We start from the raw sequence: 20,667 nt of genomic DNA on the forward strand, positions 1-20,667 counted from the left end.
CGGCCCAGTACCGTGAGGCCTGTTACCTCTAGTTGGGACAAACAGAAACTGCACTAACATGGAAGAATTGCCCTGCAGGCCCCAGACTCCCATCTTCTCTGCCAATACCCACTCTCCCCTCCACCGCCCCTATGTCCCCTGCCTGGATGGGGGAAGGTGAGCCTCTGGACCTTCTCACACATAAGAACTAAAGCACTCACCACGGGCCGATCCACGGAGATTGTATTTTCAACTTCCCTGTGGAGAAACACAAACATGAGCGGGTTCTCACTGTCCCCAGGAGCAAGCAGGAAGCATAGAGAGAATTCGCCCAGGCCACACAGGTCCTCAGGGCCAAGTCAGAGCTGATTTCAAGGGAACCACAGGAACTAATACCCCACCACGGGAACCAACCCCATGTAGGCACATCCCCAGCAGCCAAGTGCAGACACATGGGTTCTTGTTGGCTTTGCCCAGGTGCCCAGACTCAGCCACCTACCCCTAGACTTTGTGTTTCTCAAGGGCAGAGTCCAGAGTAGTTGGGCTTATGAAATCATCTGCAGTGCACAAAAAATGCAGGATGTGGCCTTGCTGGCTTCCCTGGTCACCTCACCTAAAAGTTCCGTCACCCCTAATGCCTCCTATCCTTGTTCCCTACTGTATTTCTTTCTCCTTATCATTTATCTCCCTCAAACACATATATGCATATTTTTTCCCCCTATGCATTGCTGTCTCATGCTAGAATGTTGAACTCCATAAGGGCAGGGATTTCTTTCTGTTTAATACATTGTTCTATCCTTAGTCCCTAGAAAAAGAGTGCCTGGAACTTAGTAGGTTTTCTATAGAGATCTGTGGGATGACAGACTGACTAAACAAATGGAGGAGATGTGGCCAGTGACTCAGGAGCAGAGGAAGAAGGGCAGCCTGGTCAACATATCCCAGGATTCCTGGAGGTGACAGGTCCAGCTACCTCACATCTCCAATCTCTGGAATGGGCCACATGGGCTTTTAGGGACAGGAGGGGAAAGCAGGCTGACTCACTCGGAGAGGTTCCTTTTTTCAGAGAACACCCGGAGGATGAATTCTCCCTCCTGGTGGGGCTCATAGGTGGAGGGCACGATGACATACTCGCTGGGAGGTAGGCGGAAGCGCTCGGACACCTCCCGCATGTTGATGTAGGTCTTGCTCCTGGCCTTGGAGGCATTGTACAGGAAGAAGTCCTTCTGCAGGTGCTGCTTGTTCCCGTGCATCTGAGGGGGAGAAGAGCCCGAGAGACCTGAGCTCCTCCAGAAGGATGTCCTGTCCTGCTCACAGTCCCCGTCCAGGGGTTACCCCAACTCCCTGGTTACCCAGTTCACAGTCGTGACCTACCTACTTCCGATTCCCAAGGCCTCAAATAGCTCAACATCCCTGGAGCTCCCTACCCCATTTCCTCCTCTTTTTCTGTTGTGATTCAGAAGTGAAGGTCAAGTCTATCATTCCCCCTACTTACCAGAACTGCTGCTGGTCAGCTCCAAATCACCTCCAGGCTGGGGAAGGACCCCAAGGAGGCAGGAGGGGCCTTGGCTGGGGTCTGAGGGAGGCGATTCCTCCATCCCAAAGAGGGCAGTCACCCTCAGAATGTGTCTGTGTGATTGTGTGCGTGAGTGTGTAACTGTGAGTGCAAATGTGTATGAGTGTGAGCAAGTGTATGCGTGTGTGTGAGAGAAGAAGTGCGTATGAATGTGTGAGAGCGTATGTGTGAGTCTCTGGTGGGAAGGGAGAAAGGGCTTCTCATGAGGGTGATAGTCAGGGGGTCATGCAGTACCCTGAGGCACCCGCTCTGGAGTTGCGTGACCCAGGCGAGACCCTCTCCTATCATAGTCCTGTCCTCAAACCCCACCAGGAAGCTTCCCGATGTGCCACTGATGGACACAGGACCCCCAGGTAATGCTGCACACAACTGCTGGCCGCTGCCACTTCTGTACCTCTTTGGGAACCTTGAGGAGAAACAGAAAAAGAAGACGCTCAGATTCTGTGGACTTCAGATCTGAAAGAGGATGAAACTCTTGCAGGGAGGGAATGCCGACAACCGTGGAGTGAATGCAGATGTCTGACTCCTCATCTACTCCTCATCTATCTGGCCGGCCCCAGCCCAGCCCTGCTCCATCTCCCCCAACCTGGTTTTTTCCACTCATTACAAATATCTAAGAGATTCTGACATATGAGGGTCTGATTCTAGGAGTTCGGGGCCCGGGGTGGGGGCACTGAGTATTTGGGAGGCTCCCCACCCCCAAGGAATGTGTTTCCTGGGCTAAAGCTGGTCAGGAACTGCACACCTCGTAGATGGCAAAGCCAATGGTGAAGAGGTTGGCCCCCAGCTTCCGGTCCTTCCTCCGGTTCTTCTGCATCAGGGCCACCAGGAAGCTGCAGATCACCTCCGAGTCGTCAGGGTCATCGTCCTCCTCCAGGAGCTTCAGACGGTACTGTGGGTTGGTCCAGAAAGTGTCTGTGCCCCCAAGGAAGGAAATGTACATTCAGATCTGCCTCTCAGAGAAAGGTCAGGAAGGGAAATAAGAGGGAACCTATTTATCCCCTGCATCTAGGCGCTCAATAAATAGAGAAGGCATGACTCAGGCATTTGCCAAACTATGTGGGGGGAAGTGTGGGTAGCCTCCACCTTTATAGAGATGGAGCCTCACTGCTTGGCTGTGTGTGGCTTCTTCCCCCTCCCGGAGCTGTGAGTCTCATTCTCTGCTGATGGTTTCCCTTTCCTCACCTGCCCTTTAAATGTTGTTGGTCCTTGGGATGTGGTCTTAGGCCTCTCTCCCACCCCACTATTCTGCCCCCCTAGGCTGTCTTATCCACTTAAAAAAACTTTTTTTAATGTTTATTTTTGAGAGAGGGAGAGCAGGGAGGGGCAGAGAAAGAGGGAGACAGAGAATCCAAAGCAGGCTCTGAACTGACAGCTGTGAGCCTCATGTGGGGCTCCAACTCACAAACCCCTGAGATCGTGACCCGAGCTGAGATGGAAAGTCGGACACTTAACTGACTGAGCCACCCAGGGGCTCCTGTTTTATCCACTTTTTAACTGTCCCTGCATGACCATGATGCCTGAACTATATATATTCCACAAATATATATCAAGTTCTAATCATACAACCAAGTACCATTCTAATCTGTGTATCCAATTCTCTAGGACACGTCTTCACCTGGATATTTCTACAGGTGCCTCAACTTCCCATGGGCCAAACCGAACTCCTCTCCCCACAAGCCCACAACCAACTCCACCAAAAAAACAAACAACATGCTGATTTTTCCCTCCTGTATGTTTTACATTGCGACATTGACACCATCCACTCGGGCCCTCCAAATGGGAAGCTTGAAGTCACTCTTCAATATTCTGTTCCCTAAATCTGCCCTCTTCCCTCCATCTCTGCTGCCCCCGACTTGCTTTGGTTTTCATCATCTCTGGCTTGTGCCCTGGCAGGCTCTGCTAACTCCGTTTTCCAGTCCCATCCTCAGCATTATGAATGTAGTGTTGTTCCGACACAGTGTCCTGCTTAAAAGTTGTTACCAGCTCCCCACCGCACACTCCTCAGCAGGTGGTTTCCTTCTTGGTAAAACGGGGAGGGTTTAATAAGATAAGATACACCTGGAACTTAATACAGCCTCAGTGAATGGTATTATTCCACCTGGAACTTGTTGCCCTTGGACCCTCCCCCATCCCGAGCCTCTCCCACCTGGGAAGTTGCGGCAGCCTCCAGCAGAACAGCCCCTCACCCAGCGGCCCTCGTTCACGGAGACCGTCCACGTCTGCATCTTGTCGGACTCCAGGGCGTCAGCCGTGAGGTTGCAGATCTCCAGCTTTGTGAAATGGTAGATGAAATCGTCATATGACATCCTGAGAGGTTGGAAGAGAGAGACCCATATGGGAGGCTGGGAGAGGTAAGACTCGGGGACCGGAGCAGCACGATCCCACAGTTCACAGGAACTCGGGCATGGCCCCAGGGACGCCCCTGCCCTTCCTCGTTCAGGTAAACACTGTCAGTTCTCATGTCTCCACCCCAAACTACTGTCTCTTCCAGTAATAGCTCAAACTCCTGTGTCTTCTATGGGAGAGCTCGGTAGCAATTCAGTTCTCCCAATGGCACCGTGTGCCTCTGCCTTGGGCCCCGGTGCTGTGCTGGGCTCACCGCAAAGAAAGACAGTTTGAGGAAGGACAGACAACTAAGCAAGCAATTTCAAGGATGATGAGTCTCACTAATTAATCCCAGTTCTGGGCAAAACACAGGGATCCGGAAAATTTCCTTTAAGCTGAGACTCAAGGGCTGAGTAGAAATGAGCCGAGTGAGGATGAGGGTGGCATTGGGTGAGCAAAGCAGAGCTGCTTTGGCCCAGGAGACAGGGAGCAAGTGGCCGGGGCCATGTGCACGTCGGAGGGATATAGGCGAAGCAGGAGCCACCTTGTGCTGGCCTGGTCCCAGGCTCTCCTTGTTTCTGTGACCTGGCTGGCTCCTCTCAGAACCCCATCCTGTTGGGCTTTGGGCTGGAGGAAGAGAGCAGGGCCCAGATCTCCTGAGGGCTACAATGTGATGGCCTCTTTCCAGGGATTGAGGTTTCAGATTTCAGCTCCCCACTGGATCCCTTACCCTTCAGGGTCCTCTTGGGTCCTGGACTCACCAGAACTCTCCATCCTCAGTGACCTGGTGCTGCAGACGGGCCTTCTCAGCTTTGTCCACAAAGCTCCAGTCCTTCCAACTGGAGGGAAAATGGAGGAATTATGGAAGGAAGAAGAACGGGAGAGGCCTGATGTGGGATGGGACAGGAGGTATCAAGAGAAATACGAAAAAGTTGAAAGAGTAGCCCATCTCCAAATTGCAGCAAGCAGGAAGCATCAGATATGGAAATCTGATCTGATTCCCTCAGTGTAAAACCCAGTAATGGCCTTCTACTATCCTCAGGAGTAAGTAAGGCCTTAAATGGGTTTGTAAGGGCTTAACCTTTCTCTGGACAATTTTTTGTTTCCTCCTCACACTTTAAATTTTTTTTAATGTTTTTCATTTTTGTTTTTTTGTTTTTGTTTGTTTGTTTTTGAGAGAGACAGAGAGAGAGTGAACAGGGGAGGGACAGAGACAGAAGCACAGAATCTGAACCAGGCTCCAGGCTGTGAGCTGTCGGCAAAGAGGCCAACACGGGAATTGAACTCTGGGACTTCGAGATCATGACCTCAGCTGAAGTCGTCCGCTTAACTGACTGACCCACCCAGGTGCCCCATATCCCTCCTCACTTTAAAGGTTAAGAGTTGACCTTTGGAAATAGATTAACTGGATGCCATTTGATAATACCATTCCTAGCTACATAACCTTGGGCATGGCACTTAACCTCTCAGCTTCTGTTTTCTCAATTGCAAAAGAAGAATGAGTATTATGATCTACTTATATGGCTGTGATGAGCAATGAATGAAATAATACATGTAAAACTTTTAGACCAGTGCCTGCCATCTAATAAGTAACTGAGTTACTGAGAAAAACACCAAGTATGTAAACATTTCCTTTCTCCTGTCACCCCAGGAAATAGCCTGGCTTCATGTTTCTAAAGGCAGGATGATTTTTCCACATCTCTCCTCAAGAGGGAGGAAACAACACATCTGTGTTTCAGGCTTGTTGAGGAGAATAAAACTAAACTGGGTTGTCCTTGGAAAGGTAAAAGATTGAGGAAGTTCTTGGGGTCAGGGAATAATAGAGGGGAAATGGAGATTATTGAGAGAGCAGAAGGAGGGACATGGGTTGGGGGGGGTTGGGAGGGCCCCTAGGTGGCTCAGGTGGCTCAACTGGCTGAACTGGTTAAGCATCAGGTCGTGATCTCAGGGTTTGTGAGTTTGAGCCCCACATTGGGCTCTCCTCTGACAGTGTGGAGCCTGCTTGTGATTCTCTGTCACCCACTCTCTATGCCCCTCCCTCTCTTTCTCTCTCAAAAATAAATAAATATTAAAAAAAGGGGGGGGGGAGGACACAATACAGGGAGGGTGGTCTTGAGTGACCCAGAGATGGGCCCCACTTGTCAGCAGTCCCTGCAGCCGAGGCATTGGCAGGACATGAGTTAAGGCTGGACACCAAACAATGAGGCTGGAGGACACAGTGAGGGTCCCTGTGGGTGACCTGGCCCAGTAGAGTGGACAACTGCTGGGGCACTGAGGGTCTTCCCAGAGCAGAGAGCACAGGTCAAATGCCACTCTCACCAGGCCACATTTTTCTATTCTTCCTGTCCCATGCAAACTAGGTGAGGGGCTCCTTCTTTGTGACCTTTATGATAGCATTTATTTTAATCATCAGTGGGGCTTTTTTTGTCCTTCCCACTGGAGTCTGCAGGGGCAGGGCCTATGTCTGTTCGTCTCTAGGTCCCAGCTAGTAGCATGGAACTGGCCGCACACTCAGCACAGAGGAAGTAAGGATTTGTCTCCCTGATGAGTGAAGGAATGCCAGAGAATGGCTGCAAGAGGCAGTAAGAGGACTAGAGTCGGCCCGTCAGTCATCCAGGGAGGCTGCCTATTCACAGAATATCCTCAGTGCCTGGGTCTGTACCTGCTGTTCAGTAGGTGCTCAATAAGACTTACTCAGCAAATGAAGAGCTGAATGAACCAGTAACGATGGTGCCCTGGGTGGAGGTAAGCACAGGGGCTGAAGGCACACATGGCTACTGAGTCCTGCTATCTCCTCTTGGGAATAAAAGAGGCACTCAAGGGGCTTCTCTCCACTCAGTGAGGCAATTGGCCATCAGCCTATGAAGACTTGTAAATGTTTCTTTGTAAATGTCCCCCGTGTTTGTACTTTTGCTGCCCCCAGTTCATCCCATTCAGTGATAAGGGGTAAGATCTTTCAGGGGGACTGTGCACCTTTTTCATGGGGACAGCAAGGGACAGGAAATCTTAGCACTGGCTAGGCACTCTCCAGCCCACCACGTAAGTGTTAGTATTGTTTCCATTTTACAGATAAGGACACAGAGACTCTGAGAAGGGAAATCCCTTGTCTAGTCCAGACCCCTGCATTCACACTTTGCTTCTACCTGGACCTAGCCCGTGCTTTTTAGAAACTTTCCAGTCAATGGCCATCAGTGAGGTCTCTGGATCCCCAGCTCTCCTGGCTCTTCTGTGGGCCTTTCCCTAGAGCCCACATACCCACTTCCCCTTTGTGGATCATGGGTCTGGAGGGTAATTTTAGACCACGCATTTGTAATCCTCGTGTATCTTGATATGCACCCCAGCCTTGCCCCAGGCTGTTTGTCCCCTTCTCATGGACCGTCCCCCTCACCTACCTGTCACTCCAGGAGCCGTTCCACTCCACCTGGCCCCAGGGATTCCGCAGCCGTACCAGCTTCACTTTCTCACCCTTGAACAGGGTCTTGGGCAAAGAGAAAAAACTCTTGCTATGGGCCTTTCTGGAAAGGGGGTTTTCTGTCTTGCCCTGAGGGCTGGGGTGGGAATGGGGACACAATCCTGTACAGGGGGCTGTCCTGCCTGGTCCTGGTCGGGGACACTAATCAGAGGCACTCTTGCAGAATGGCAAGGTGAATGGTCAGAACCTTAGGACTGAGTCTGCAGAGGTTAGGGCTTGACCATCTTCTAAGAAGTGGTTTTCCCAGCCATTATGAGCTTTGGGGGAGGAGGGAGGGCATATACTGTAGGGCCACTCTAACTCATTAGGTGTCTTTGTTTGAATTAGAAAAAACACCCCTGCTGGCTGAGTAACTATGCAGAAATGGCCACCATAGATGGACTGATTAGAAAAAGGTGCCCTTTGGGGCACCTGGGTGGCTAAGTCAGTCAATTGTCCAACTTTGGCTCAGGTGGTCTTGCAGTCTGTGAATTTGAGCCCTGAGTCAGGCTCTGTGCTGACAGCTCAGTGCCTGGAGCCTATTTCGGATTCTGTGTCTCCCTTTCTCTCTGCCCCTCCCCTGCTTGTGCTGTCTCTGTCTCTCAAAAAAAAAAAAAAAAAAAAAAAAAAAGTAAAGAAAAAGGCACCCCTTCCTCCAGTCTCTGCCCATCCCTGTGAACAGGGTACAGCCTGCCTGCCCAGCTGTGCACAATAGTCCTGACAAATTTCCTGTCTTCAGCTCAACGTGTCAGGGGGAGCAAAGTATTGTATCTGTTCAACTCCCAAAGAAAAGGAGACATGAGAGCCCATGAGATCAATTTCATAAAACCAAAGTGATTTCTATTTGTTCCCTGGAACTGTTGGGAAAATTGCCATTTTTAGCGCTAAAAGCAAAGATGAACTGAGCACCACCTTGTGGCAATATCCACGTCTACCAGTCCCAATGGGCCCCTCTAACTGCATGCAGGTGCTGGGCCCAGACCGCGAGTGGTGCCCCTGAGAGGAGGCAAGCTCTGCCGAGGTGAAGGGGCCCAGTAAGTTAAGTCCTGACTTCAGGAGGCTGACCCAAATAGCTCCCCAGCCACCCATGCCATCAGCCTCACCTCCTCCAGCCCAGTGACAGAGTAGGCGTGGCCCTTGACTAGCCCGCAAGCCATTCTTGTTTCATACTGAACCGGAACAATTGTCTGTGGAGCAAAAACCAGACAGCCTATCAGGGCCTGCACACATTGGATCATTTTCCAGGTTCTGCGAGGACAAAGACTCCTCTGTGCTCTGAATGTGGACCTCCTGGCCACGAGAAGGCCCTCCCTGGCTCTTTTAGAGAGTCAAGAAGACATAGCCCAGACAAGTGGTTTCCCTCAAGCTGGTTGCCCTGAAAAGGTCTGTTCTGACCATCGGAGAACAGTATGAGGCTGGGACAATGTCGATGTAGGTAAGCAGATCCCTGGCCCTCCTTTCTGGATCTCTTGGGGTCTTTCAAAGGAGGAACAGGGACAAATGGAGGCCCCTTCCCTTGAGCCCACCCAGACTTGACAACTCCTGGAAGAGAAAGGAATTGAAAAAAGAGGTTAGATGAAACATACAGGTCTAACCTTCTCTCTGTATATCCCATTCCCCCCTCCATACCCATCAAGAACAGAATACTCAAGAAATCAAGAGTCACAGTGCCCAGGGAAGGAATTTGGAGGAGGCCAGAGTCGAGTCCTATTCAGACATGATTTGGCCTACCGGTCTAGGGGAATCTCTTAGATTTGTAGAAATTACCAAGTTTCAGCCCCAGAAGATGCTCAGTAGAGGGATAGGATCTCCAATGCCCATTGAACCCTAGACCATATCTCTATGGCTCTCCTTTGCCTGGTAACATAACAGCTTTAAGAAGAGCTTCCTGGAGCCATGCTAGGCTGTGCAATTTGTGAGCCTTTTCAACTTCAGGGATGCAGGTGGAGCCAGGGCTTTTGGCATCTTGGCCTCTTCCACATCTTAGTCCTTATGTGACCCAGACCATGCTGAATAGAAAGGATGTGGAAGCAGATCCATGCATCTTTCAAGTCTAGACCTGGGAAACCACTTGAAATGACTCTATTGGCATTACTTTCGCACAGCTAGCAATTCCTCCACTGGTATTCTGTCCCAAAGAAATTATCACGACACACACAAAGATATATCTATTAGGATGTTCAAGATAGCATTTAAAAATAATAGCCAACACAAGAAAGAGAAAACAATCTAATTTTCCAATGACAGGGTATTGGGTAAATAAATTATAACTTATCTGTGTGTTGGCATACTGTGCAACCACCAAAAAAAATGTTTTGAGGGGCACCTGGGTGGCTCAGTAGGATGAGCAACTGACTTCGGCCCAGGTCATGATCTCACGGTTCATGAGTTTGAGCCCCGCATTGGGTTCATTGCTGTCAGTGCAGAGCCCGCTTTGGATTCTCTGTTCCCCTCTGTGTCTCTGCCCCTCCCCCACACACACTCGTATGCTCGGGTACTCTCCCTCTCTCTCAAAAATAAATAAACATTAAAGAATGTTTTGGGAGACACATTAACAACATAGTTCATATTGGCACATTAAGAACATAAAGCTAACTGAAAAAAGACACAATGCGAAGAGGTACATACAGTGTGACAACATTTTAAAAATAAAAATGTAGATTAACTGTACGCAAAGAAATATCCTAGAAGGACATATACTACATACTCAGAGTTGCAACCTTTAGATGGGAGAAAACATGTGTTAATTTTTCCTCCATGCTTTTCTATAAGTATTTTTCAGTGAGCATGCATTACTTCTGAAAGTACTAGAAAATAAACTCTATGAGGGGAGAGACTCTTTTAGTGAACAAAATGTATTTTTTTTGTTTGTTTACTACAAGAGTGTCTGGCACCCGGTAGGAGCTCAACAAATCTGCATTGAATGAATACCTGAATTAGAAGAGAAGAAATATTTAACAATGAACAAAGTCTCTTGTATTTCTACTTGTTAATTTGTTATCAGAGAAACTGCCTGGACCACGGGGTATGAAAGAACTCCCACAGAGAGTTCCTCCAAATCCTGTCTCCCCCACCTTCTCCAAGAGCCTTGGAGCAGGCAAGTTATTCCACCCCAGCCCCCTGGAAGGCCCATGTGGAGGTCTGCATGTAAGGCCCTGGCTGCTGAGGGGAGTCTAACACCAACAGGCCTCATGCAGGGTCATGCAGGTAGGAGGGGTGGTCATTCCTGACATTTGGAGGCGTACACACCCGGGTTGGTCTGTCATCTGAGTCCCTGGGGATGAGGTCTGAGTCCCTGAGCAGCGAGTTATCCATATTCCTCACCATCCGTGCAATCAACTCCCCCATTTTCAGCCCAGAAGGAGAGGTTCCATAGGTCATGTTTGTGCCATCCTGAGGCCCGACGGGATGGGCCGGGGACAGTCCAGAAGAAGGAGGGAGAGATCAAACAAAGGAGGGTGATAGAAAGGGAAGGAGACAGAAAGAAGGGAGGGGACAAAGGAAAAGAGGAGAGAGAAACAGTGTGAATGGAGACAAGATGGAGAAAAGTGATGCAGAAAGAAAATGTTCATCCAGGGGTGTTTAATGCTAGCTGATCTTCCCAAGCTTTTGGACCCATTTGGAGTATTGGGAGAGGAAGGAAATTCAGGAATTCAGCTTCAGTTCCTTCCTCAGTGATGGAAAGCTCCAGCCAAGACTATTATCCACTGAGCAGCCCCCAGGGCAGGTGTGTCTCCTGAAACTCAGGAGGGCTGGCCACTCTGTGGGTCTCCATACCCTTAGCCCCAGTGTCAGATCACACTACTCTGTTGTGCTGAGAGTGTGCCTGCAGGCCAACCTTCTCCCAGATCACAACACAAGGCCCGTGTCCTAAGTGAGAGACAGGATCACAGCTCAGTGACTGAGAGGCTGTCTCAGGGAACTGGCTGGCTCAGGTCCAGAACCAGATATGCAGCCAGCTTAATTGGGGGCATGCTGGGGTTGAGCAGCACTGGCCACAGAGGCCGGGGCTGACACAGGCCTCTGGACCTATTTCTACCTAAAGTCTAGGCCTTGGAGTGTCTTTGCCCAGTCTCTTTAGTGAAAATCCCTAGAAACTCTTCTTCCTTTAGTAATTTTCAAAGTTGAGAGCCAGTTCCTGCTTCCTTAAACAAAACATCCACCCTGTCCCAGAGGAAAGCCCTACATTGCTTTTCATCACATGAATGGCTTCCCGATAGTTGCCTGCTCCCTGCCCTGCACACCACACCCCAGGCTTACATCAATGGAACAGCCCATGAGGGAGCCTCTCTCGATGGCTTTCTTCATGATCTTGTACATGTCTCTGGGAGCATCCTTGATCTCAAAAAACTCTGTCACCCCTCCTGTGAAGTCCTCCATGGCCTCTGTAGTGTTCCCACCTTTCAGGGCCTCATACGAACCATGGAGCCTTGGAGAGAGAATGAAGACCAATCTGAGGTCACAGGGTTCCAGGAAACATGACCCAGGCCCTGGGCCACCAGAATTTTACTGTTGGGTCCTGTGATGTTCTCTTATCTAATTCTCCAACAACTCTGTAAGCTAATGGAGTAGCTACTATGATTCTCTTTCTTCACATTCGAGCAACTGAGTCTTATAGGCTAAGTGGCTTACCCAAGGCCACAGAGAACCAGAAACACTGGGATGGGAACCCAGCCATTCTCACTTCCTGACTCTTCTCTTTCCACCATACTCTGAACCCCAAGGAAGGGCTCCATAGAGCCCTTAGAAATAGCTGGGGTGGAGCTTCCAAGTTGAGAGATAACATGGCTTTATTAATATCCCGCGTGATCATGAGGTTGAGCCAAGCAAGACCCTGGGAATGTGAGCTTCAAAGATCTAATGCTCAAATATAAGACTTGCAACATCACCACGAAGGCAGAATTAAAGTGCTCACTATGGGAAGCTAAAGCTAAAGATTTCCTACACATGTCTTCATCCTCCCCTTAAATACAGTTTTTTAGTTATAGCCGTTGCTGCCTGGACCCGACCCCCTCAGACTTAGGGACCCAGTTGAACTGTTACGCATGCGCACATGTGCACGCACGCTGCCTCTTGTGACAAGACTTCAGCTGGATTTTGCAGCCCACCACCTTTAGCCCTGCCTCACATCCTCAAGTGTTGCCTTACTTAGCATAAGCCTTCTCCAGCAGAGCACTCCAGAATTCATTGCGGTGGTTGGACTTGGTGAAAACCAGTTGATTGTTGTAAGTCGGCAGGCAGTCATCAATGACCACATCCACCCAGTCTCCGTAGCGCCAGAACTGCACAGAGGCACCAAGGACAGAGTCACATCGTCAGGTTACCACGTGCCTCTCCTCCACATTCCTCAGACTCTCTTTGATCCCAAAGCGGTCCCATTGCCTCAGCTCTGCACTTGGTCCTTGTTCATACTCTTTTGGGTTTGGAGGGTGTGTATCTTTCTCTAACTGGACCGTGAGTTCCTTGGGGGCAGGAACGTGGGCTACATCTTGCTTTCTCTCTTGCACACAGTCCGGCCAGCCTCAGGGATGGTAGGTCCCCCATGAATATCTGAGGACTTGAGATTGTCATTCTCCTGCTCAGTAAGTCTGGAGTGGGGCCTACGTATCATATTTTAGGTATTTTAGCTGATTCTAATATGCAGCAGCGTTGAGAACTGCTGGCCTAGGTGAAGGTGATGTATTGATTTATGGATCTCTTGATGACAAACAAGGTAGAAATGGCTGCTGAAGAAGACTGATAGGGAAAAGGAGAGTGTCCCAGAATATACTCTGGCTATAACAGGAACATTGTCAAATAATTTCAATTCTGAATGTTCTTTTTTGAACAAACCAATTTTAACTGAAGACTGCCAAATGTGGTTTAATTTCCCCTCTAATGACATTGTTTTCCCTTATTGAAAAGAGGGGGAAAAAATCTATGTGGTCTTTCTATTTGTGGCCCTATTTAGGTAGAAGACCCTTTAAATATCAGAGGGAAACTAGCAGCTTGATGGCACAGGGAAGAAGCGAAAATGAGGGCCTGGCTGCCTTACCCGTGTTCAGAGGGCAGCAGGACCTGAACCTGAACCTGAAAAGAAGACCTTCTGTCAAGCCTTCAGTCCTGAGGTACAAAATCAGCAGGTACGTCAACTGATGATTTGGGTCAGTCCCAGGACGTGTGTGTGTGTTTGGGGGGGGGGGGGGGCTTTCAGGGCTGGAAACAGATGGATGCCTCAGAATCCCAGCATCTGCTAGATCCCCACGTGTGGAGCTCACTTCAGTTTTTGGCCAGCACCAGGATCTGGCTCTCTGGTTTTGCGTCTAGATTTTGGATCTAGAAAAATTTCCAATGGTTTAGTTGATTCTGGATACAAAAGACTCCTTTCTGGGCTGAGCCAGAAGCCTGGTCCCCAGATTGACCAGATTTTCCTTCCAAGGCCTGGAAAAGGTGAGTGATAGACTTGGTATCGACCTGTCTTTAAAGCAAAACAGGTAAAGGAGCCATAGTCATTCAGGGGGTTTCCTTTGCAAACTAAAGGGCCCTATGAACCGCCAATGCTAATATCTTAGGAACCTACTTGAGAAAGGCTGCAGGTAACACAGCAGCCAGCTGGAAAGGCAAAAATAGATCCACAGGCCAGCAAACAGGATGTCTTCCTGCCTTTCTGGAGCATGGCAGAAGATGGGGTTTTGGGAGGGGGGCTGCTGAGGGGGCAGAGATAAACAACTGCGTCCTCACAGGCCTGAGGCCTTAGGGGGGTCATTGCCCACAGCCAAGACTGGGAGGGTGGGTGGAATCTTTCCTGAAGCCACTGGAAAGTCAAGGCCAGAAGACCAGCGGTGGGTGGACAGCAGCTGGCCCTCTTCCTTTACTGTTTTTTCTTTTTTAAACACAATTGTGAAAACACTTAATAAAAGTTTAATCATACAAATGATCTATAAGAATTCTCAAAAATCAGTTTTGATATTACAGAAAACAAATAATAACATATGTAAGTGGTACATTCCAAACACATTGTGGTGATGGGAAAACCTCCACACGCTTGTGGTGTTTGAGGTAAGTGTTCCTGAAAAGGTGGGTTTCCAAAAAGCAGCTGGCCCTCTTCACCACACTCCAATGACCTCACCTGGAAGTGGAAGATGCCCGCATAGTTTTCAGTGAAACTCTGATCGTGGGGTATGACTCGGAAAAGCAGGCGCTCGTTCAGGGTCAGGCAAGCAATGGCTGCGAGAAACCAGCAGTCCCCTGCGGGGAAAGTACATGGCATAGGTCACCTCTGGGGAAGAAAAAGGCCCAATCCCAGCTGATTCTTCTGCTTCTCTGAAGTACAAGTTCACTTAGTGTTCACTGTCCTACTTCCAGATCTGACCTCAGAGAGGTCGACCCAGAGGAGTTTGATGGCAGTCCCTCGACAATTCGATCAGGGTGACTTACTCTCTTCTGACTGGTTTTCCAGAAGGGTATAGGCAATGGCTCCTTCCGTAATATAAGCTCACTTCCTTTTTGGACCTCAATGAACACAGAGCAGTAGGTCAAATGTGTCATTCTTCCTAACACCTGGATGAAATCTGTACTTCCTGGACTTTTGCAATGTGAGTGCATACCTCAGTGGAGACTGAGCATCTGAGAGCCATCGGCCAAGACCTCTTGTACTGGAAGGAAAGCCAGTAAAGCAGCTTCTCTGCAGCCACTTTATGAGGGCGCTGAGATATTGCTGGCCATGGAATGAGATGGGGATATTTTCTTATTCTCTGAACTTCCTTTCTGGCAGAATACTGTATTTAGCGATTTTGCTGTGTGTGTGTGTGTGTGTGTGTGTGTGTGTGTGTGTGTGTGTGTGTATGAGAGAGAGAGAGAGAAAGAGAAATAGAATGCTCAAGGGGCATGCCTGGCACACTGACAGTCATAGAATTTCCTTCTAAGCAGATGGGTTGAGTTGTGCAAGGCCTTTGATTTCCTGTGTGGATGTGACGGCACCTTTGAGACTGTAGAGGGGAGACTGAGAGCTTCCAGCAGCCGTCCTCCCCACCCCCACCCCTGAAGAAGCAAGCCTCTCCTTTGAAAAAGTGTTAGGAAGTCCAGGTTATTAGCTCTCCCAGGGCTCTGCAGACATCTTTCTCCCGGGTGCAGGAACCCCGATATTGAAAACCTCTTCAGCCTCTCTTTCTGGGGCTAAATTCCTTTCATTTGGTCTCGAGTGCACCTTTCCCTCAAATTTTAAATTACGTCTGTTGATGTTCTTTCCACCTTTGCTTCATAGAGTTTCCTGCAGTCCAGTCGCTTCTTGGCCTTTTGGCTAAGATCAAGTGTAGAGCTTTCCTGCAGTTCATGCCAAAGATAGTACTTCCTGAGAGAGGAAGGTCTGGTAGAAGAGGCAAGGTGACCACCCGGACAGAATGCTGGGTGCTCGTCAATATGGCAAATGTCATCCTTGTTGAAAGACTCTATTAATATGGAGCCACTCTGGCTGGGGCATTTTAAACAAAAGTTTGAGTTACAAGTGCACTTTTTGTGTGCATATGGATTCAATATATATTCAAGGGACATGCTTGGTATTCAGACAGTTTCAGAGCTCTCTTTTAAGGAAATGGGTGCAGTTAAAAGCAGGGCTTTTATCCTCCTGAGTGGGGTGTGCAAATGTCCTTCAGACTGTCAGGAGGATGCTGTGGACTGAGGCATATCCCCTGTGAACTCATGAGATCGTGGGGGGGGGGGGGCGGTGGGGACAGAAATTAAATGAAACCATCACCAGCACATAGATAAATGGGCACAAAGTAGTGTTATAAAAACCTCCTCCTCAAAATTCTTTAAAAGCAAAACCAGATGTTAATCACCTTTTAATCACCCCTTGATTGTTTGGCTGGATATGACCCGAGGGTACTTTCCTACCTAGATCTCCTTGACAGATGTCAGTTCTGTTGGCTCCACCAATGATAAATCGAGGATTCTCACAAATTTCCTGTTGAAAAAAAAAAGGAAATAATAACAGTGGTAGTAGCAATTGTTTGTAGTGGCCCATTATGTAGTACTAACATCCTATATCGGGGGCATTATATACGCCACTCATTTAAGCCTCTCCAAACAGCCTGTGAGTTGGATAGTATCATTCTTATTTTTCAGATAAGGAAACCAGGGCTCAGAGAGGTTAAGAAACTTGCCCAAGGACACACAGCTAGTAAGTGGTGGAAGCCAGAAGCCTGCCTCCTTTTCCCTTTGTTCTACATTGGTCCCACACACTGACATACTGCGTGAGTAAAGATGTACCTTAGGAGTTACTACAGTATCATTACTGTCACAGCTTTGGCAAGGGACAATGGAAAAGCGTGGATCTTTTTTTTTTTTTTTTTTTTTTTTTTTTTTCCTGTGCCAGGAAAATAGGTGCAGGAGGGAAAAGATTTATTCCCAAGATGTGGTAACAGCGATATTTAGTCACCATATATGCCAGGGTCCTAAGGACATGAGAGCTGGGGAGAGCAGAAAGTAAATTTAGTGTGGGCCTTGTAGGTGTCCTGGTCAGCTGACGGTTCATTGCTTTACTCAAGCTAACCCCATAAGGCATCACGGGCCCCATTAGTTTTCAAATTCAGGTACTACAGATGATGTGCAGCCCAACAGAGGCCAACAGAGGGCACTCTTGTTTTTTCTTCCCATGTCTTGTGCTTTGTTTTTTAACTTCGAACATTTTGAAATAATTGTAGATTCTTTGTTTTTTGGTTTTAACACCATTCTTCAGAGGCTTAAGAAGTCTTGCTATCCCTGTGACAAAACCCCCCTCCCCCGTCTCTTCCTGTGTGTGTGCATGCGTGTGTCTCCCCATTCTTGCCCCCATCACAACAATTCCATGCACCAAAGTGAGTTGAAGCTCCCTGTACATGGGGAATCTCTCCCTCCTACTAGATGGAATGTCTTGCTTAGACCACACCACATGCCCCTCCCGTCTGAAACTCTTAATGCAATGGAAAGATAAACCCCAAACCGTAATTCTTACAAAGGTTACCTATAAGGGAATAAGATGGTGGGAATAAGGATGGAAGTAAAACTCTGAATATAACTGAAAATAGTTCTGACTTAGGAACCAAGTCAATTTTTACATAATTAAAAGCCAAAATTAAAGGAAAGACAATTTTAAAAAGCAGTCTGTAGGGGCGCCTGGGTGGCTCATTCAGTTAAGCTAAGCATCTAACTCTTGATTTCAGCTCAGGTCATGATCTCATAGTCATGAAATGGAGCCCCGTGTCAGGCTACATGCTGGACGTGGAACCTGGGTGGGATTCTCTCTCTCTCCCCCCGCTCCCCTACTCACATGCATGTGTGTGTGCTCTCTTTCTCAAAAATAAGACAAACATTATATCCAAAGAAAACAGTCTGTAAAAGCTGAAAGCAAATTGAAACAAAGGAACCGAACTGCAAATCAAGTCGGTGGCATGACCTCACACGTAAAAAGAATTCTTTCAAGTGACTTAAAATATAACATTTTGACTCTTTATCCCTTTTGGGATATATCCTAAGGTCAAAAACCCAAACCATAAAGAAATATGAACCATAAGAAATAATAATAATATTTCAAAACTTTGTCATATATGTTGTATGATAAATAAGAATTTATATTAATGTCCGTAGGCACCAAGATTTTTTTAGCATAAAAGAAAATATGTAAAGTTATAAAGCTGAACAACTTAAGTAACAGCCGTGCAATGTTAGAGTTGAACTGGGTATGTAAACGTGACTCAGGATTTGTTTTTTGTCTAAGAAAGTATTCCCCATCTCTCTGCACTAAAAACAAACAGTCCCCTCTCCCCAAAACAACTCTCCCAAACTAGAAGCAATAGCAATATACCTTCTTCTTAAAATGAAGCGAAGTAAGGCATAGTGGACAGGTTTTTTGGTTTCCCCATTATTGATTAACACATATTTTGTATGTTATATGTATTATACATTGTATTCTTACAATAAGGTAAGCTAGAAAGAAGAAAATATTGTTCTGTTTTTAGAGAGAGAGTGTGTGCCGCGGGGAGAGGAGCAGAGGGAGAAAGAGAGAATCTTTAAGCAGGCTCCACACTCACTGAATGTGGAGCCTGACACAGGGCTTGATTCCATAACCCTGGGATCATGACCTGAGCTAAAATCACAACTCAGACACTCAACCAACTGAACCATCCAGGCACCCCAGAAAGAAGAAAATATTAAGAAAATGATAAGGAAGGGGCGCCTGGGTGGCTCAGTCAGTTAAGTGTCTGACTTTGGCTCAGGTCATGAGCTCATGGTCTGTGGGTTCAAGCCCTGCATCGGGCTCTGTGCTGACAGCTCAGAGCCTAGAGCCTGCTTCAGAGTCTGTGTCTCCCTCTCTGACCCTCCCCAGCTTGTGCGCGCTCTCTCTCTCTCTCTCTCTCTCTCTCTCTCTCTCAATAATAAATAAATAAACTTAAAAATTATATATATAAAAAAAGAAAATCACAAGGGAGAGAAAATACATTTACAGTGCTGTACTAGATTTACAAAAAAAAAAAATTAAAAATCCGTGTGTAGGTGGACCTGTGCAGTTGAAACTGGTGTTGTTCAAGTGTCAACTGTACATTCTTCTGCCAGAGCTGCTAAAGCTGGTAGAATGTTAGCCTGAAGCTGTCTGGGGCATCTTTGCCCCATTGCAAAGTTAGTCTGCTTGAGAATAAAGCCGACTCAGAGGAAACAGATGCAGATGGGGGGCAGAGGAGGGAGATGACGACAGATAAGCAGAAAATAGATAGATCTATAGATAGATACCATTAGGGACTGCGTCTTGATGGCATGGTCTGAGCCTGGATTCAGGTGTGTCTAAATCCAGCATCACTCTTGAACACTTGAATTATACGAGCTTTTTTTTGGTTTAAGCTAGTTTGAGTTGGGCCTCTGTTACTTGCCAGCTGAGACCTTTGACTACTATATTTTCTGCCTGTTTGACGGAATGTATTATATAGTGACTCAAATACTAGACTTATAGCTACATTTTTTAGTTGTTACAGGTGTAGCTTCTTCTCCTTGGGACCATAAATTCATCCTCCCACTGCCCACCAGTTCCAGGGTTGACTACTTGGAAAGGCAGCAGTGACTACCCTGGTCTCTCTTACATCTATTAGGAGGCCTAGGTATTTGGGCGGAGTTACATTTTTTGCAATAGTAGATTCCCCAATACACCACATCTACCTTCAACACCACCTCAGCTAAATTCACCAAACATTAATTGAACCCCCAAGTACGTACAGAACTGGGGGAATTGAGGGTACAATAAAAATGAGAAATCATCCCTGCCTGCCTTCCACAAAAAGCACAGCCTAGAGACACTTAATTACTTGTCTTCATAAGAGATACCTCTTTGGTGAGGATCTGTTACCAAGCTTATTGAAGGCTGATTCATAAAAAAAGCTCTGATTTGCCTAGATACCCCCTCTCTACCACCTACTTCTTCTTTCCTTACTTATAAACACTGTGTCAATAGCCCTTAGAGGGTCTGAGACCTGTTTATGTTGGTTGATATGTACAAAGGGTAAATGGTCCCAGCTCTGTCACTTTAGCTTGGGGACCTAAGATTGCTAGCTATTCCTTTGGCTATAATTTAGCCTGGGGACTTGATCTGTCAATGATGCAGTCCCAGCAATGAGCAACACATGACCATTTCCTCAGTTTTTGGGTACCGTGGTTCACACAGCAATTTGAAACTTTTATTGTGTACCTCCATCAGTAAAATATTTCGAATGTGCAACCCTATGTAAGTAATCTTATTGGTTGTAAATTACCTATGTGTATATCGATTGTCCTCACCTATACTGTGTATTACAAAATACACCAAAACATACACTTAAAAGGTGGTGCTAAAATAGATCCATATGGAGGATTTCTGGTTCAGTTCCAACATGTAAAGATCCTGGAAGTCCTCACTCTTGTCCTTACCACAAGAAAAAGCTGAGCAAACTGAAAATCACTGACTTTGCTGGGACCCATCAGAGAACAGAAGTCGCAGGGCAGCTCACCACTACCCTCAAATATGGGCACAAGTGAAATGAGAAAGTTACAGCCAAGATCTGCTTGCCCGGAGCAGAAACTGCTGGAGCCATAAAGTGGTGGGAACAAGCAACTGGTAATTTTGATGAATTTCCAGAAGCTGAGTGTGGACTAGCATGAGTGTGAGAAATTTCTGGAGGCCACAGTCTTGGGACAATCTTCCCCCCTTCTTATATACTTTCATGGTTTTTACCTCTGAAAATCACACCAAGTTCTCGTGGTGAAGATCTAAGAAAGATCTACAGAGGCTTTTCCGGAGTTTTACCTAAGTTGGGGGAAGGGCATTGCTCCCCATACAGCCCCATCTGGGAAGCTCCCC

At 47.5% G+C, this 20,667-nt stretch overlaps 1 protein-coding gene across 3 annotated transcripts in view; it reads right to left on the reverse strand.

Annotated features, from left to right (window-relative positions):
• The window catches only part of CAPN3 (calpain 3), a 51,074-nt gene that overhangs the window by 9,064 nt on the left and 21,343 nt on the right, over positions 1–20,667 (reverse strand). For 2 of the 3 annotated variants that reach the window (XM_019442450.2, XM_019442453.2), the window contains exons 2-14: positions 16,203–16,272; positions 14,440–14,558; positions 12,480–12,613; positions 11,592–11,760; positions 10,581–10,724; positions 8,435–8,518; positions 7,273–7,358; positions 4,642–4,719; positions 3,702–3,862; positions 2,298–2,467; positions 1,947–1,958; positions 1,021–1,229; positions 201–237 (exon numbers count right to left, since the gene is read on the reverse strand). In XM_019442450.2, coding sequence (XP_019297995.1) covers positions 201–237; positions 1,021–1,229; positions 1,947–1,958; positions 2,298–2,467; positions 3,702–3,862; positions 4,642–4,719; positions 7,273–7,358; positions 8,435–8,518; positions 10,581–10,724; positions 11,592–11,760; positions 12,480–12,613; positions 14,440–14,558; positions 16,203–16,272 — 1,473 coding nt within the window. The remainder of the gene's footprint in view (positions 1–200; positions 238–1,020; positions 1,230–1,946; positions 1,959–2,297; positions 2,468–3,701; positions 3,863–4,641; positions 4,720–7,272; positions 7,359–8,434; positions 8,519–10,580; positions 10,725–11,591; positions 11,761–12,479; positions 12,614–14,439; positions 14,559–16,202; positions 16,273–20,667) is intronic. The other variant, XM_053889155.1, reaches the window with a different exon arrangement.

This window comes from Panthera pardus, unplaced genomic scaffold (assembly GCF_024362965.1).
Source record: "Panthera pardus isolate Hobbes unplaced genomic scaffold, ASM2436296v1 HiC_scaffold_24, whole genome shotgun sequence".
Taxonomy (NCBI): domain Eukaryota; kingdom Metazoa; phylum Chordata; class Mammalia; order Carnivora; family Felidae; genus Panthera; species Panthera pardus.